This window comes from Phoxinus phoxinus, assembly GCF_949152265.1.
Source record: "Phoxinus phoxinus genome assembly, chromosome: 17".
NCBI classification, from domain to species: Eukaryota; Metazoa; Chordata; class Actinopteri; order Cypriniformes; family Leuciscidae; genus Phoxinus; species Phoxinus phoxinus.
Genome location: NC_136892.1, coordinates 30132339 through 30152032, shown reverse-complemented (window position 1 = coordinate 30152032; position 19694 = coordinate 30132339). Strand labels below are relative to the sequence as shown.

General features: G+C 34.9%; 2 protein-coding genes across 2 annotated transcripts in view; both read right to left on the bottom strand.

Annotated features, from left to right (window-relative positions):
* Window positions 1-10091, bottom strand: part of atp8b1 (ATPase phospholipid transporting 8B1) — a 41802-nt gene extending 31711 nt beyond the window's left edge. Inside the window, exon 1 of the mRNA XM_079586391.1 lies at window positions 9920-10091. The gene's annotated coding sequence lies outside the window, so the exon portion shown is untranslated. The remainder of the gene's footprint in view (window positions 1-9919) is intronic.
* Window positions 10092-11969: 1878 nt separating this feature from the next.
* Window positions 11970-19694, bottom strand: part of scamp1 (secretory carrier membrane protein 1) — a 22310-nt gene continuing 14585 nt past the window's right edge. The window contains exons 4-8 of the mRNA XM_079586032.1: window positions 19331-19459; window positions 16009-16168; window positions 15823-15924; window positions 15111-15228; window positions 11970-14134 (exon numbers count right to left, since the gene is read on the bottom strand). Coding sequence (XP_079442158.1) covers window positions 13985-14134; window positions 15111-15228; window positions 15823-15924; window positions 16009-16168; window positions 19331-19459 — 659 coding nt within the window. The 3' untranslated portion in view covers window positions 11970-13984. The remainder of the gene's footprint in view (window positions 14135-15110; window positions 15229-15822; window positions 15925-16008; window positions 16169-19330; window positions 19460-19694) is intronic.

The following is a 19694-nucleotide window of genomic DNA, read 5'->3' as shown; positions in this document are numbered from 1 at the left end:
CGTTGTTTTTTAGGAATAAGATCACGTGGGTGTTTGAATCCAGACTGCAATTTTTTAACGATTAATCGTGCAGCTCTAATATCAGATAATCATGCAACAAAATATTCAGGGGGACATGAACGTTTGTGAAAATTATAAAAAATGATGGCGCTAACTGGCAACGTTTAAAAAAATAAACACTGGCAGGGAAAGAGTTAAACTAAAACTAGGGCTCAGACTTTTGCTAATATTTATAGTTGACGTGTATAACCTTTAAAACTATTCAAGAACAGTATCTGAAACGCTGCAGTATACATTCAACATACCTTCAGTCTGATATTACCTGAACAACACGTTAGGTGAGTGAGATATCATCCACTTACACACACACTCAGCCATCTGTCTGACTATTTATATCATCACACTTCAAAAAGTGTGTTTTCCGCCATTCAAACAAGCAATTTTGCATAATTTTGTTTCCAAAATGTCTTTTCTTAAAGTTAACAACAGCTGATGTTAAAGAATTAAGTGTAGTTAAATCAAATGTTCAGTAAGTTTATATAATAAGTCAGTTCTCAATGCATGCATTGCAGACATTTCAAGAATCTCTGGAATGTTTTAATAAGAGTCCTTTGGCTTTAAACATATGTTTTTCTGTTGTATCTATAAGTCTGTTTGTTAGTTGGGGGTTTTGCATTTTGAAAAAAAAAAAAGTCCCGAGGCCTTATTTCCATCGAGAACTCTTCCCTGTTCTGCGATTTACACAAACACTCAACCATCCTGACCTCTGACGCCACGTCATAACACACTCATCTATATGACGAGGACAAAGATTCACATTCAAGAGGCAAAAGCATCATCCACGCCCACAAAGACCTTCTGTAGGTCAGCAGTGACGTGCATATATGAGCGACCAGGTGCTTCTGCTCTCGGAATAAAGCGGTTTTGAAAGTCTCGCCCGGGGCCGTGCTATGGTAACCCTTTCACACGGGGGGGATGGGCTCGGGAAATAAGGGGAAGGACAACACAAAGGGATCCCTTTGAGATCACGTTCACCTGCTGTTGTGCAACCTGAGAGGAGAGATGAACCGCTTCTGCGAACATCTCACCGCCAATCAGGACTGACGGGAAAAAAATTAGGCCTAAATTTTACATTTATCCATTTTAAGTGCATATAAAAATTTCCATATCTTATTAAACATTGACCTGAGATGCCAGGCATTATTGAAGATGGAAATTACATGTAATTTGAACATATAAACTAATCATCTTAAAGAGATAGATCAACCAAAAATTAAAATAACCCCATAATGTACTCGTGCCATAAGACTTTCAGCCAAACACAATCAGAGTTATATTAAAAAGTATCCTAGCTATTCCAAGCTTTATAATGGGAGCGAGTAGTAACTGAGCAACAAAAAAGCACATCCATCCATCATAAAAGTAATCCATACGACTTCAGGGGGTTAATAAAGGCCTTCTGATGCGTTTGTGTAAGAAAAATATACTGTAAGAAACAGTAGCGGCCATACAGTGGTAGAGTGACCTCTGACCCGACGCATGACGTAAGAGTAGCACAAGCTTTGGTGAGAGGAGATCCTCTCACGGTTCAAACAAACTCAAGCTCCTCTTCTCTTATATCCAAATCCTCTGACATTTCTCTTTAAAAATTCTAATTTTAAACTTCTAATTTGTGACCGGTGTTTTGTTTTGCTCTTTCCTCAGCGCTTCCGCGTTCGTCAATAAGTCATGCGTCGGGTCAGAGGTCACTCTTCTTCCAGAACTAGACTCGTCTATGCTTGTTCCTGAAATCCAGACAATATATCAATATATAAATCAACACCTGTCAATCTAAACGCGATCAAACCAATGCAAGCGTGTTCTTCCAGCTGTAAAACAGTGTCCCGTTGGTCTCTCTACCCACTGCCATCCCACCACACCCGAGACCCAGTTTCCATTGGTTGAACTTTCAAATGACATTGAAAAACACTGCGTCATGATCGCATGTCAATGTCACTCATATTGTCTCATTTAGTGTTTTGAACTCATTCGACATGCAAAGTTTCCAACATTTTTTTGTGCAAAGTTCTAAGTTTCAAATAAAAATATGTGGATGGAAACATGATGTTAGCAGATTTTATTGGGGATTTTAAAATATGTTCTTTTAAATGTAATATTGATAAACGGTTTGGAGATTCTGTTCTGTATTCAAGTAGATAATAGAAAATAGCTTCGCTAAGATTTTATCAAGCTGGCCACCGAAACCACTTGCCTGAAAGGAATTGTGATAAAACCTTTCATAAATATAGGCACACTGAATTTAATGTGACCAACAATGATTTTACAAACTTTTGACAATAGGTGTAAGAACACATGTGACCCTGGATCACAAAACCAGTCACATGTCGCACGGGTATATCTGTGGCAATAGCCAACAATACATTGTATGGGTCAAAATTATAGATTTTTTTTTTATGACAAAAATCATTAGGATATTAAGTAAAGATCATGTTCCATGAAGATATTTTGTAAATTTCCTACTGTAAATATATAAAACATGTATTTTTGTGAGTGAATGCAGCACAATCGTGAACATAAATGCACAACTTTAAAGGAGATTTTCTCAATGTTTAATTTTTTTGCATCCTCAGATTTTCAATAGTTGTATCTCGACCAAATATTGTCCTATCCTAACAAACCATACATCAATGGAAAGCTTATTTATTCAACTTTCAGATTATGTATACATCTCAATTTCAAAAAATTGACCCATGTGACTGGTTTTGTGGTCCAGGGTCACAGATTTCTTGCATCAAACCACATTAACGGCAGAAGCTACAATAGGAAACACACAGAAACTTGATTAAAAGGCACAATATTCGCCAAGCAAAGATCTTAGTTTTATAGATTGCATGTTATTAAATAGATTTAAGTGATAATTAATGTGTAAATAATTGTTTCATGTTTACGCTTTCAAAAGAGCATTTAACACACTGCATGGTCCTATAAGAAGAGTGACTCAGGGAAACTTTCCCAAGATGCCTTGTGCAAATCAGTTATGCAATTCACTGGATTCAAATTCTCACCCATTTGCTTTACAAGTCAGGAAATTCAAATCCTTCCACTTCTGGTGAGCGATTTGCTTGTGTTGTGTTGGAGGGAGAGAAGATTTTACTAGCACAACCTGAACAGCAACAAGACAAGAGTGAGACTCTCAAAACCTACCAGAAACCTGAATGCGCCGTGAAGTGCATTATAATACAAATATTTGGCAAATGTGAGCACATTAGACTTTCTCAGAATTCAGAAAATTTTATCTGGAAGAAGTAATGGGACTATTAAAGAGATCTGATTAGTAAGATTTCTTTCCTAAAGCTTAAAATTCACCCTGACAAAGTACAACACACACCACCAAGACCTCCTCACACTCTTTGCAAGTGTGGTTCATGCACCAATGCATCTTACAAAACTTTATTTTTTTAAGTGCATCATCCTGTCAGAATACCCATCAGCCCTTTCACTAGAAGATTCAATGGAAACGTCTTGAATCAGTTCGAGCACTTGGCACGTTTACAACTCTCTGCTACTTTCTTAGACAAATATTAACCCTTATTATGCACTAAACTGAATTTATACAGATGAGTGACTGTTAACGGGGAAAACGTGGCGCTTCATTTGATTAAGATTAAGACGTCGTTCTCTAAATAAGCGTGCACTGAAAATTGTTCAATTTAAAGAAAGAAAAAGTCTGCTCAGAAAAGAAGAGAGTAAAAATACAAAACGTCAAAGAATAGATGTTGGAAGCATATATCATCAGGGATTCACTGTTTATATGCCAGAGTTATTCATCATTTTTTACTGAACATCGCAACATTTTGATGGATGATTTCACTTAATCAAGACCTGAGGTTTTTAGAGGCTTCGATGTTTTAAAATAGACTAAACAGTATAGATCGGTTATAGGCCATAACATATAAAATAGTTATTGATTTCAGCCCTTATGTCTATATTAAACGGTCTTTGCTGATAGATTAGTATATTTAACATCATCAGATCACTGCAACGGTGCAATTTTAGTCAATTCACAAGTGAAGTATCAGCTCTTCCTTGGCATTCTGGGACATTTACCAATGGCAATTTAATGAACATTTTTTTGTGAAAAAGCATGCAAAATAAAGATCTAATTTTAACAATTTGGCAACTAAACTCTATCGTTCACCTTGTTTCACTGTAAAAAATGACTTAAAATTAGGTGTTTTTTGTTGAGATAACTCAAATAAAGTTGACTAAACTTAAAATGAAGGCAGCATGAACACTTACTTTTTAAGTAGAAACACATTATTATTTATTCTAATATTGAATTTTAAGTTGTGATAAGTATTTGCAATGATCATTTCTTTACAGTGATTGTGATTGTGACATTAGCATAAAACATTTAAAAATCCATATAATTCGGCCACTAAATTAGATACCGGGTGCCCTCGGGAAAAACTATTTAGAAAAACAGGAGAAAGAGAACAATAAGAAGTCATGGCAATGTTTTTATATTACTTTAACTCATCAAAAATAATTACAGCTATGAGATTCAACTCTGTTAACTTTTTAATATAATTGAAGTTGACTTGTACCGCCAATTGGATTACACTTACATTTTTAAGGAAGCAACTAAACTTAAGTTGAAATAGGTTGACATCTAAATAAAAATTTGACTGGAAAATTACTAACACCACAACTTTTTTTTTTTTCCTCTTTGCAATAACAATATGATCCAGAACATGCATGAAGAAAGTAAACTGGTAAATTTTGCTTCCATGCTTACTTTAAGTGTTTATAAACAGAAATCTTTTCACTTCTTCCACTAAAGCACATTGTTTAGCAACACTTTACGGAGGTGAACTTTTCCCACGTATCCCAATTGAGTCGTGTTACACTCCACTACATGTGTTTGGGCTCTCATACCTGCTGGAGCACTATGGGTAACAGTATCCTCCATTAGAGAAAGACGAGAGCAGAAACAGGAGACGGTGGTGGAGATGTGTGTGAGGATGGGGGTCTTCCGGGACAGATGCCCCATGCATTAACCATGCACTTGACGTTCGAGTCACAACTAACTAAACTCTGTGTAAAGTGGTTTCAATGATGCATTTAACCTACAAATGAACTTCACGGAATTCAAGAATCGCACCTGATGCCGTCATTAACGCTGGTCTGCATCTATAGAGTTCAACAGTCCGGTTACGCAAGTAAAGAGTCTCCACAAGGAAATTGATTTTGAACGATAATAACTTACAGTATATACCTTTAAAGGGGTCATGAACTGGCTTTTTTTTTTTAAACGACATTGTTGTCTGAGGTCAACGTATGACGTTCGCTTGGTTTTTACATTCAAAAACATCCAAATTAATAAGTAATAGTCTATTTTCTACCCTGGTTTTGAGCCTAGCTCCTGAAACGCTGGGTTTTTATGGGCGTGCCGCATTGAAGACTTGGAAGTAAACGCCCACTGCTATGATTGGATAACAGTTTTGCATATTATAATGAGTTTTATGTAATGTGCGAGTCGGTGGGCGGGGCTAAACAGGCGGTGTTGAAGTGGGCGTCGATCTTTTTCTGCGGAGGCGGGGTTTGAGACCCTGTGACGTCATAGATCCCCACTTTGAAAAACCTGTCGTTCGCTGCGCCTGGTGTCAATAAAAGCTTTTATTGGACTAACAAGGAAGTTTTCAGTTCTAAAACTTACAGGATATTCTTATAGTATGATGATGACCTCTTATATGTCAAAAGCTCAAGGAAAATGTGATTTCTCAGTTCATCCCCCCTTTAAAGACAGCCGTACTGTGAGCTACGAGGTTGTTAACTGATGGTCAGAGAGCATTATTTAAAGGCCCCCTTAAAAAATGTCTGTATTTTAGCTTTTAGTATGAATATGTTAGCCATAAGGTTATGAATAAACTGGTGTGTTCCAAAACAATGGCAAAATTCACATTTAGAAGATAAACTTACAGTCTCTTACTTGCGCTAAAATGGATCACAGATTTGCCTGACATCACCGCGGACTTCTCATCACATCTTCTGTCCAATCAAATGCTCTCTAGAATCTAAAGCTCCGCCCCCTATGTTATAAACACCACCTGGACAAGGCGACCGTTGACACGTCACAGAGCAATATGTGTTGGAGATGTGTGTTATTCACACCTCTACTATTGAATCCAACATATCATCAGTGCTCGGATTCACATCCATGGTGCTGTGAGGTAAACTAAACGCTATTGGCTATTTGAAAAGGGGGAGGAGCCATTCAATATATCCCGCCTTAGCTTCCTATTTTAGTGGAAAGGAAATGATATAAACGCATCATGCAAAGCTGAGCGTCCCAAGGCACTTCACTGGGCCTTTAAGCTTTTTTTTAATCATGTTTAACTGTAGAATTCATGGTGAAAAACTACATTACCCATGATGCTGTACAAAAAATTCCACCAATCAGAGAGTACCATGCAACAAGCAACACGCCAAAAGCTCCGCCCACTCCCACGAAGCACAGCGAATGACGTAATCGAGTCTCTCTCAAAATACTGAAATGTTTGTACATGCATATTTTGCACAAATTTTCTTTTTATACATATAATCAACATTTGTAAATGAGTAGTTTTATATTTCTCCATCGGTTTTAATTCAATTAGCTATGTCATTCACAATGCTTCATGGGACTGTAGTTCTCAGTCTTTGTCTGATTTTCAAATACTTTTTTGCTTCAAATCAAAGTTTGTAGTGTTGTGATTTCAACTCGTGGTTCATGGCTTATAACTCTTTAACAAAGACGATTTTAAAATCCCTATGGGAAAAATTTATGGAAAAAAAAAAAAAGTATTTCCACAGCATGAAGATCTTACGTATAATGAACCGCTCGTTTTGAAATCTTCTGACATTTGTTACAACATTACAATGCTCAAGATAACTTCCATTAACTCTGCATTAAGTAAATCCACTTCACCAGCTAAACACTCCTCGACAGCGATGCCATAGAGATATACAGAGCCGTTAAACACAAGTTTAAAGACAATATTTTAAAGAACGCTGCGCTTGTTTCTCTGGTGCATAAGGTCTGGGCACTACAGTCACCAAATAAACCATTAAAGAGAGATCCGACATGAAGCCCAGGAGTCTCCTATCACCCTGAAGGAAGATTTATCAATAATGACTGCTGTGTATTATCATACTTATTGAACAACTAACCAAGTTCACATATAAATGCACAGAAATATTGATCTAAGATTATTATCTTAGATAGATTATACCTTAAAGCTTCTGCTATAGGGGAAAAAAAAGTCCATTGCAACACAAACCAATCAATCTATCAACAAGATGAACACACAATTAAGTTTAGAAATCATTATACAAAAATATTTAAATGACAACTAACCATCAAGTATTCTAACTATTTTTCAAGTTAGCTAAAACCATTAACATTTTCAGTAGTTGATATAATATATAAACGTTAACTGAAATCAAATCAAATATAAACACATTTCAACATTTCTCATTTTCATTTAATTTAACTTGATGTACTATAACAAACTGAAATACAAATTAATAAAACTATATAGTCATATTTCAAAAAGATCTAATAAAAATGAATTAAATATCAACTAAAACAGTATATAAATGATACTAATATTAATATAACACTGCTATTGTGTTTTGCATCTTTTATACCATTTATTAATGTGTTTTGATTCTAGAAGTAAAATTAGAATTATTCTATGAAAAGTGTCTTTATATTCAACTTTGCATTATTAATAACAGTAACATACTGTAAAGATTACATTAAAGAACTGTAAATTCACATCTGCTCTTGTACAGGTGTGCTGTATAATTTAGTTAGTATATGTAGTTTATTATTTACAGTACTCTTGTAAAATGTACAGGCTTACTGGCAACCAAAATTGCCAGTAAGTTGCTGTAAATTTTTACAGCAATTCGTAACAGTGTTACTTGTTATTCACCATTATATGGGCTAATGTAACAATTCAAATAATCAAATAACATTTATTTATTGTATAATAACATTAAATTAAGTCTATACATATTACATGCTGTAATCATATCAGCATGATACTGGTTATCAGCCATAAAAATATGACATATAATATCAGCCAATTTCTACATCAGTGCATCTCTAATACAATCAACCATGATCATTTTTAGAGTCAACATACAGAAAATGTGTTTGATGATGAATGTGAAAACTACTAATATATTTATCATTCTGACACAGAGATAAAAGGTCATGATCTGGTGCATATATACAGCTCCAAAACTAAAGCATGTAATAAATGCTCAGATTGTAATTGTAATTCAAAGAGAAAGCAACAGAAACTGCACCCACTCCATTTCACAATGTTTGCAGATCTTCTGAACACAGAAGAAACCCGTTCTGTGAGGAAGAAAAACTTAACCCAAATACAGCTTTCAAAAGAGCAGCAATCGAGTCAAAACTTGTCCACGCATTCTCACAGCAGATTCATTCATCAGATCAGAGAGAAGAAACCCCCCAGACAGAGATGATTTACACACACCGTTCAGTCAGGACGTCTGCTGGGTTTACACACACACACACACGCACACACCAGTATTCAATGCATTCAAACTGACACTCCCTATGGTTTTAACAATGCATTTCCTTGCCTTTTCCAGACTTTTGCAATAGCTTGTCATGAATATCTTTAGAGAGATTGCATTCACAACACGCTATATATACAATTTCATGAACTCTCTAGGCCTGGAAATCACAATTTTTACATTTCCAAGACAGTAAAAACCCTGATTATAAGAAGCAGCAACTAGTAATATTACTGCAAACTGTAACATTTTCATAAAGTCAATTTGGTCTCATTTTAAACATTAGTATGTTTTAATTTCTTCATGTTAGATGCGCTCTACGATGCCTGCCCATCTCGACATGAACACATGACGGAAAGATTGCCTTACAGAAACACATGAAATTAAATCTTCTATCATGAAAGACACAGACCTTCCGAGGAAAACAAGAGATCAGATTTCTGACTACAGGACGGTTTTATTGCTTATTGGGGTCCGAAAAGAGCCAAACACAAACAAATGATAAGCTAATTTTGATTTGAATGTGCACAATTACATGTAAAAATGAATTGCTTCGGATCTTAGACCAAACTAAAGTAATGTTTTGACAAAAGTATGATTTTGTGCATAATCAGGGTGGATTCACAGTATAAACAGAATCATACGACTATACTTTTAGTGCACAAAAACTGATATTTAGCTTATAATCAGTTCTAATACGCATAAGAAAAATATTATCAACTGATACTTGACTCAGAACAATTAACTACAGAGTAAAAAAAAATATTTTCATGACTTATCACAAATTTTTTCCCTACTTGTCAAATCAACTTTTAAATATGTGGTTCCGATAACATAATATTATGAGTTTCTGTTGATTAAACAAATCCCCTTCATTGTATTAACTCAATTACTTTTATTTCAATGATCTTAACATTTAAAAAGTAGCCTACTTACTGAAAGTTAAACCACCAATTTTACAGTGATAGGTGTTCAATCTCTAAAATAAAGCTTGATATGATGCCAATGTTGATCTTAAGAACATGAAACACCACGAACTTTTTTCAACCGCGAAGAACCGCAACATTTACAACCACAAGCGTTTCTTTACTAAAACTAAGACTCTCTGAAGACTATTTATGAGTTTAAACACATGTTCTAAGCATAAACTTGAATAAATCTGTATAAACACGTAGTTTCTCTGCTGTCGTGCATCCTAACACACACACACACACACACACAGACACAGGTAGAGGAACTCAGGTGGGACACACCCTCAAACACCGTTTACAAGAACACAAACTCATTAAAAGCGTATTAAAAAAACTCAAAGATAACTTACCGATCTCAACTCGACGTGTGTGAATCCTCTGAAGGTGTTTGGTGTGTTTTATTGCTCCATGTTCGCTCCGTGTCAGTGTGTATGAGCTGCTGCTGTGTGTGTGTCCTCGGGCAAACTGGAAAAACTGGTCGGACGAGGAGAAGCTTTACTCCTACAAACCCATTCTACACACACTAGGATAATGGATGGAGGCTTGCTTTCTTTTCTTTTTTCCCTCCCTCTTTCCTTTTTGATCCGACTCACTCCAAGACTGCAACTCATTCCTCGGCGATCACGTGATCGCGCAGGTAAGCAAGGTGTGACTCATTTTACAGTCAAATTATGCGGGGAAATTTCTCCTTTTTTTGCTGTAGTCATTATTTCTGTGTCCTGGACTGGTATCGATAGATATATCACATAGATATAGATTTATCACATAAATAGATCATATCACATAAATAAAACAATAACTTCAATAGGCCTACCTAAACAAGTATTTTTAATGGGCTCCTTAATAGATAGATAGATATTCATTTCTAATCAGTTTTAAAATCTTCCCAACTTTGGGTGGGTGTAAAACCTGAATAAATAGGCTATAAATGAAATGTAAAGGTAAAATTTGGCTGTTTTGATCTAAAGACGCGTTTATAGGTAAGAAAAAAAGAATAGTTTGCTTAATAGCCTAATATAATTTCTATTATATTATATATAATATAATTAGATTAAAAAATAAAAAATAAAAGGGGAGGGGGGGATAAATGTAAAAAAACAACAACAAAAAACAAACATTTACTGAATAAATGTAAATCTATCGCCCTCTACTGAAAGAAAAAAGTAGTTTTGTGTTTTATTCCTGACGGGTAAATAGGTAAATAGCGGTCAGGCATGATGGGTCTAAATAATTATTTTGTTTTAACTCTTTTCTGTGTATTTTTCAAGTCAATGGCTATTAAAATGTCTCAATGATAGTATTCGCAGATAAAACGCAACATTGATAGGACTATCACGTGACGCTGTTACTTTCCTCAACGCTGGTCTGGCTGATTCCATCAGGTGTCATTCACTTTAACTTACAATATCTTAATTTGAATATATCTAAACGATTTTACGTTTTATTGTACAAATGCCTGCAATAAGACTAAAAAAACCCGCCCTGAGACTGTATAATGCAGCTCGTTGAAGGATTCTGCTTTCTGGACCATCGAAACCGCGCGCGCCCCCTGGAGGATGAAGCCTGTCTCACACGAAACTGTGATTAACGGTACGATCTTTTTTATTTTTTTATTTGACCTCACTTCATAATTTTTTGTCATGTATTTTAATCTTTACGGTGTTTAAAGTGTATATAAAATTCCAATATACAGAAAACAATTAGGAAATATTGCACATTTATGATTGTGCAACAGCGTTTATAATATAGGCCTAACGTATTGAAATATGTAAGTTTCTCAAAGAAGATTTTGGAGCGTAACATTAAATCAGGGCTTTAGTGTTTATGATTACATTTACAATCATTTTTGTGCGTATTGCATAAATACTGAGAGAACAATACAGCTTTTGATTGATCGTCCAGGATGGGCAGGAGTCATTCAAACATTTATTACTGATGATTAACATCCATTTATTCAAGAGAAATGTGAAGTCAACAAGTTAAGAGAAAATGCGATATCCAAATTTCACCAAAAGCTAAAGAGATGCAATTTAAGATTGAAAATATTCCCCATTCTTAACATACAACATTTTATGAATGATTTTACAGTTATATGGATAGATAAAAAGCAAGATTATTAATGTGTATATATTAAACACTCCCTAATCATCTAGAAAAAAATAGTTTTTTATCCTATTTACTCTTAATTGTTTTAATAACAATGCTAAAGTTACAGAACTTATTGAAAAATGTATTTTATTTTTCTCCAGGTAAGCACTTCCCAAACTCTGAACATCATGAATAATCAAATATTTGAAATATATACAAATATTACTGAAGACATCCAAGAAGTGCACTAGTAGTCATGCAAAATAACTGAAAATCATTATGTAATAAATGAGACGCATGGGTTATGTAGTTGTTTTTTATTTTATTTTTGTGTTAATACAATAAATATACAAAACTCAAACTACTCAACATGCGACTAAGGGAGCGAGACAGGAGTGCATTTGTACAGTACAATGAAATTCAGGACGACAGGCCACCGTTCCTTTAGTTATACAAAATATACAAATATCCCTCGAGTCTGTTTTAAATAATGTCAGAGTAGCAGTAGTACAACACGTGATGGGTTTTCTTCAATTCATCTCACGTATCAGTGTCTCAACTAAGTTAGCTAACATCACTATTTTAAAAAAAGACAGCTTAAAGCCACGATCCATTGCATCACACACAAGAGGTCACGTCGCTCCCAACAGATTCTTGTGGTTGTTTTCCGGTTTTCATAATGAAAGCATTTCAAACCAAACCAAAAGAGAGGAACATTCAGGTGCCATTTGTTGAAATGTATTTATAAAAGGAAGAACGACTTGCAGTAACTCGCACACACTCGGAGAACCGAAAAAAAGATTCATATATGACACACACACTCAATAAGATTTTAAACAAAATAAGAAAAGAAAAAAAGGAATAGCTCACCCATGAATCATTTTCGGTGGACTATTCCCCTTTATAAGTTATAAATTATTAAGCAAAATGTGTCGGACTTCAAACCAAGGCGGATGCAAACTTGATACTGAAAACAAGTGATGAACACAGTTTGTTCTCACACACACACACACACACACACACACACACACTGAAGAGTGTTGCTGAAAGGTTAAGATCAAGATTAATCTTGATGCATTTCCCATAATCGCAAAACTTGGCTGTCTCTTGGTGACAGTAACCAAGGCTACAAGGTTCTCTGCTCCAGTCAATATATAAAATAAAAAAAAGAGGAACAAACTCTACGCAGACAAATGACGGCATGATTCAGAACAACGATTAAGGATCCAACCTCGGGACGGCCCAGCGCGGCACAGTCTTACACACATCTGCAGGATAAATGTGGCGTGTCGTTAGCGGTGCGCGGTTTCGGGGGCGTGATTTAAAATTGTGATTTTAAAAGTGTTTTCCAGTTTATCCCAGTGCATGTTAGACTGGGAGAGGGGGGTGGTCGTTGGCCCGGCAAGCTTCCCATGCATGTGCAGGAACGCATCCTGAGTGGTTCACGCTTTTAAGAACTAGTTTCCATTCCAAAAACAACTCTATTAGAAAGAAAAAGAAACCAGAAAGCCTCAGAAATCATTCATATGTTTAAAATCAGTCAATACTTTATGTCATCATACAGGTTTGTGTGTGTATATATATATATATATTTATATATTTACAGGTGAAGAGACCCTCTGAGGTGCGTGTGGAGCGTTTACGGTCACATCTGATGGGCGTCTTCATGTACTGATGGCTCATTTGCAGGATAGTTGGGAGAATCTCGCTAAGAAAAGGTCATATTATACCCCAAAATCCAAAGTAAAGCAAAAAAATTTGAACGCCATTTGCATTATGACATTATTTTTGTGACAATTATGCAAAACTATTTTTTTTTTTGCATTTCGGTAATGCAAAGAAATGGGTATTTAAATGCTTAACTGTCCCCCTTTCTTTAGATTTTGAGATTAAATGTGACCTGGACTAATTTTACGACGCGGAGATGATCGGTAAGACAGACCTGCGAGGGCATAATCATTCTTTTTTTCCTTGGATCCCATAAAAGGACATTTGATGACATCACTTCCTGTTGTTTAACAGGGACAAACGGACGAACACGCAACAGTGATGTGAACATATAAAGTGACTCTTTTTAGGCCGTTTACACACACGCTCGAGAGCAGACAGGGGCTCCACACACACACGCGCACACACTCCAGCTAGAGAACAGGAGGGGAGGGGCTGTGGGCGGGGCCTCAGTCAGTCACAGGAGTGCATTAAGTCAATGAGAGTGGGTGTGGTCTTGAGCAGCCAGTTAGAGCTGACGAATGGCTGTAAGGACATTAGGAGGAATAAGGAGGGCGGGGTCAGAGTAGCACGGATGGACTCGAAGCTCTCTGAACCAATCAGATCTGCTCTTTGAAGGCTCCGCGGGCTGCAGTGGAGGCGGCGTTAGCGGCGGCGGTCTGCACCGTCTTGTTGGCCATGACGCCGGTGGCGAACTCCTGCTGCGCCTTCTCGAAACTGGCGCCGGTGGTTCGGTACATCCCATGGACCTGCAAATAAACACACACACACGTTTGATTCATAAATTCTGTACATAACTTCTTCTATATGTAGGTACTTAAAACAACGAATCTGGTAACAATTTAATAACAGGAAAAATTAAGGACTAAACTCAAAACCCAATTGCAAATCCATCAATCTGAAAGATTTTTAATGTGGTTATGGTTTAGTATTATCTTTATACTATTATAGTATTTATTAAAATTTTAAATTATATTTTCAGGTTTCGTTTTAATTTGCATTTCAATTTAACATTTTTAATTCGATTTTATTATTCAGTGTTCATTTTAATTTAACATTTTGAATTAGCTTTATTTAATTTTTTCACTTTTCATTTTAATTAAACATTTTGAAATAGCTTTTTTAGCCGTTTTATATTTTCAGCTTCTATTTTTTTATCTTTATTTTATTTAATTAAAGTTTTAGTGATTTTGTATTTTTAAATTTCAATTTAACTTAAATTTATTTCATTTTATTTCAGTCTTAGTTTTAGCAATTTTAGTACTTCAAACACAAACTTATTTTATTTCAGTTTATTTTATTTTATGTAGTTAACAATAACACTTATGGCTTATGTCCAAGTAGATTGAGATAATCATTTTGAACACTCAAAATAAATAAATAAGAAATCAATCATTCAAGCAGAAGTAACAATTAAATAGGGGTGGAATTATAAAATATTTTATATTAATGTAACTAAATAACATTGATTAAGTTAAACTAAATGTGTTAAGTAGAAGTAAAAATTAAATAGCGGTGGATTTACAAAAAAAAACATTATACTCATGTAACTAAATCAAATTGATTAAGTTCAACTTAATGGATTTGTTTAAATGTAGATAAAATCAATTGAGTGCAACCACTTACGATACATTTTTAATTAAATTCAACAAATCATTTCTTTCAGTGTGGGTGCATTTGAGGTGAAGCAAATATTATATGAGTTTAGTGTTTAAGGTGAAGCACCTTTTTAAACATGATGAGAGACATGACAGCCGACGCGGTGAAGAGGGCAGCAATCAGGATCATGATGATGCCGACGGGAATACTCGTGTTCAGACCGGTCAGCGCAGAGATCCAGCCACTACACACACACACACACACACACACACACACACACACACACACACACACACACACACACACACACACACACACACACACACACACACACACACACACACACACACACACACACACACACACACACACACACACACACACACACAAAATCAGTCATCATATCACATCGTTTATAATGTAACAATGTAAAGATAGTACAAGAGTCTGTCTGAAAAATAAAATAAAAAATTAATAAAGATCAATATTTGCCAATTTTCAAAGGCAAATTTCCCTTCATTGGGGGTCATTTTTGTTTTTTACTCATAAAAATCAGCACACTTCATCTGAAGAAATTAAATGACATGAATTAGCAATGTGAAGAATTATGATTCTTACCTAAACATTTTAATTCAAATGTAGCTGTAAATAATCCACAAAATACAATAAACACCCCGTTATGAGCCATTTTTTATCATTATTCAGTCACTATGTTTGATCAAGTTTTTTATCCATTTATTGTTTGGAGTTTTAAAATTGTAATTTTTTTTTGCGTTTTCAGAGCAGAGAGAGCTCTCTCTGTGTGTGTGTGTGTGTGTGTGTGTGTGTGTTTTCTCACCTGGCTCCCCAACCTGCAATGCCAATGGCTTGCAGCACATGGACACCAAACTGGCAGATATAGACGAAGAAGAATACGAAGAACCTAAAAGAGCTGTCACTCCTTCAAAAAAAAGAAGAGAAAACGGTTATAATCTCAACTCTCCACAAAGGTACAGAGTGTGTGTGTGTGTGTGTGTGTGTGTACCTGAACGCTCCATACAGGGGTCTGTACCAGCAGACAAATGAACAGGGTGTAAACAGCATGAACCAAAGCATAGCCAGACCAAAATCCACTCCCCTCGACGCATCTACACAGAACCACGACAAACAGCCAAATATATTTGCAAACAGCGTCCCCGTGTGGACTGCAAGAGAGTAACATGAGAGAAGAGACCATGTGTTATTTTTATACAACAATGTGGTGAAAAAAAAAAAAAATCACTCTAAAGCTCTGCTTGCACAAAACTGTTGAATCTTTCCAATTATTTACAGAGACTAAAGTGTAAAAAAAAAAAAATCTAAAATACATAGTGACTGTTTAACAACTTTAAAGAGTTATTAGTTCACCCAAAAATGAAAATTATCCCATAATGTACTCACCCTCAAGCCATCCTAGGTGTGCGTATGACTTTCTTCTTTCAGCCAAACACAATCAGAGTTATATTAAAAATATCCTGGCTCTTCTAAACACAAAAAGCGCATCCATCCATCATAAAAGTAATCCATACGACTTCAGGGGGTTAATAAAGGCCTTCTGAAGCGAAGCCATGCGTTTGTGTGAGAAAAATATCCTTATTTATTATTAAGTTTAGAGATATTTTTCATATAACTATGATTGTATTCGTATGAAAGAAGAAAGTCATACACACCAATAGGATGGCTTGAGGGTGAGTAGTACATTATGGGATACTTTTGATTTGTGGATGAACTAATAACCCTTTAATGCTTTAAATAAAATAAAAACATTTGTATGAATGTTTTTATCCAAGAACCTGTTAATAATTAAAGTGGTCTAAACATTCACCATCTCTGTTATATTAACAGAATCACTGCAATGCAAACCCTCTTAGAAGTCACTCAGAAGTTGCTCCATTAATACGGTTGTAGAGTTCAAACCCAGACTGTTCAATCATTTATATAATCTAAAGCAGATTCACAACCCATCGTTCACAGGGAATCCTCCTGCTGGAGTCAACTGCACATCAAGGCATTTTACATCAATACCAAACTTTTTTTTTTTTTTTTTTTTTTTTTACAACAGGAGCATGACCATCAGAAAAAGTTGATCGCATACCTCAAGAGATCAAACTTAACATTTATCTAGCTATTTTATTTTAGATTTTGGTTTGCATATTGAGAAAACTGAATGAGATTATTGGCAACACTTAAGCTCACGGCAATTTTATACAGCAAGGATGCATTAAAATTATTAAAAGTGACTAGGGCTGCATAACGATTAATCGCAACTAATCGTTTGCAGAATAAAAGTTTTTGTTTACATCATAAATGTGTGTGTACTGTGTAAAATAATTATGTATTTATTATAAATACACAAACATGCATGTATAATTTTAAGAAAAAAATCGATTTATATATTAAGTACTTATAATTATATATAATATAAATTATATTTAAATATAAAAATGTATATAAACATGTAAATATTTTTTAAATATATACATGCATGTGTGTGTATTTATAAATACATAATTATTATACACAGTACACACACATATATGATGTAAACAAAAACTTTTATTCTGCAAACGATTAGTTGCGATTAATCGTTATGCATCCCTAAAAGTGACACTAAAGACATTAATATGGTGTTATTTTGAACTTTCCATTCAACAAAGAATCCTTAAAAATGATCACAGTTTCCACAAAAATATCAAACAGTTTTTAAACATTAATAATAATAATCAGAAATGTTTCTTGAGCATCAAATCATCATATTATACTGAATTCAGCTTTGATCACAGGAATAAATTACATTTCAACATATACTAACAAAGAAACATTATTTTAAATAGTAATATATTTCACATTTTTACAGTTTATACTGTATTTTTGATCAAATAAATGCAGTCTTAAATAAATGCAGTTCAAACACATAAAAAAAAAATCATACCTGCGCCAAACTTTTGAATGCAAGTGTATATATTTCTCATTGTTAGTTCATGTTAGCTAATATTAACAAATCTGACCGTATTGTAAAGTGCCATCAGATTATTTCTTACAAATTATGTCACTTTATGGTTATCACAATTATAAATAATGATTTATTGTTTTTAATAGAGAATATGCAGAATATAAATTGTTAAATTATGATAATTGAACTGTCAAGGCTTCTGAGGTGAGAACATGAGATTGCCTTTACTGCTGCTAAATAAATAAATAAATTATAAACATAATGGGAGCGCAATTATTTCCTATTCAAGGAAAATGCTTTCAAATTGAGTCACAGAGTCCGTCTACAACTGCAGTTTTGGTGAGGAATTTGTCAGTGTTATACCAGAGTGAGAAAATACCTCACAGTTCGGTCACCACATTTACTGCACAAATAACTCCGGTCTCGCTCTGTCTCTGTCCAATTCCCTCCCAAATTCCTACACAACAAGGTCAGGCCAAATTTAAAGTCCAGTCTGATGATATACTAGTCACATGATACCTCAAATCACATGATGCATGGTGGCTCCACCCCTCCCTTGCATGTCTAATACCATGTGACTGATCTCATCCCGTATGAAACTCATCAAATAGAAGTCAATTACCTCAACAGTTTCTCTGGGAGGAGTCTATAAAGTTCATTTCATTTCTCTATCTCTAAAGCCTTTACACTATTATTACATAAACCTACAAACTTCCCAAACAGACACAGACAAAACCGAGCAGATGTGTCCTCAACATCACAATTAAACAATTATGTGAGCCAGTTATCTTATTCTACACTTTTGTAGCACTTATTTTAAAAAGATTTTTAGCACTTAATGAATATTTTATATATTTGTGGCAATAGACAACAATACATTGTATGGGTCAAAATTATAGATTTTTCTTTTATGCCAAAAATCATTAGGATATTAAGTAAAGATCATGTTCCATGAAGATATTTTGTAAATTTCCTACCGTAAATATATATAAAAAAGTATAAACAACTTTAAAGCCGATTTTCTTAATGTTTTGATTTTTTTGTTTCAGTTTTTTCAATTGTTTTAGATTTTCAATAGTTGTATCTCGGCCAAATATTGCCCTATCCTAACAAGCCATAAATCAATGGAAAGCTTATTTATTCAGCTTATGATGCATATGTTCAAAGATGATGCATCTCAATTTTAAAAAAATTGACCCATGTGACTGGTTTTGTGGTCCAGGGCTCACATAATTAAACAGGCTTTTTTGTTACTGTACCATTAAGTACTGCATACTGCTTATGTAAATGGCCTCTGTTGTCTAGCCTTCATAGGCAGTATGTTTGGTTTCAGTTTGGCTGGTCGAGTACAATGGATTGGTCGAGGGATACTCACACATCCAGAGATAATACATGATCTTGACGGTTTTCTGGAACTCCACGGGTATGTCCACCGATATGTCATGATAGAAACACTGACCCACTGGAAACTTCTCTGGAAGAGGCGGCCAGTTGTTTTTCCTCCCTTAGAAACAAGAAAAAGCTTGTTTAAAATTGAAAGGAGGATAATGCAACATGAGCATGATGACAAAATCTGGTTAACTGGGGTACAGATGCAACAGAATGGTAATGTAACTAATTAATCTGCTGACTTCTATGCAATTTTGGTCAGAATAAGCCACAATCTAGTTCAGCTCTCTTGGTTCTTTTGTTCCAGATATAAAAAAAATGTATTTAGTCCTGGTTAGCTTAGCATTCAC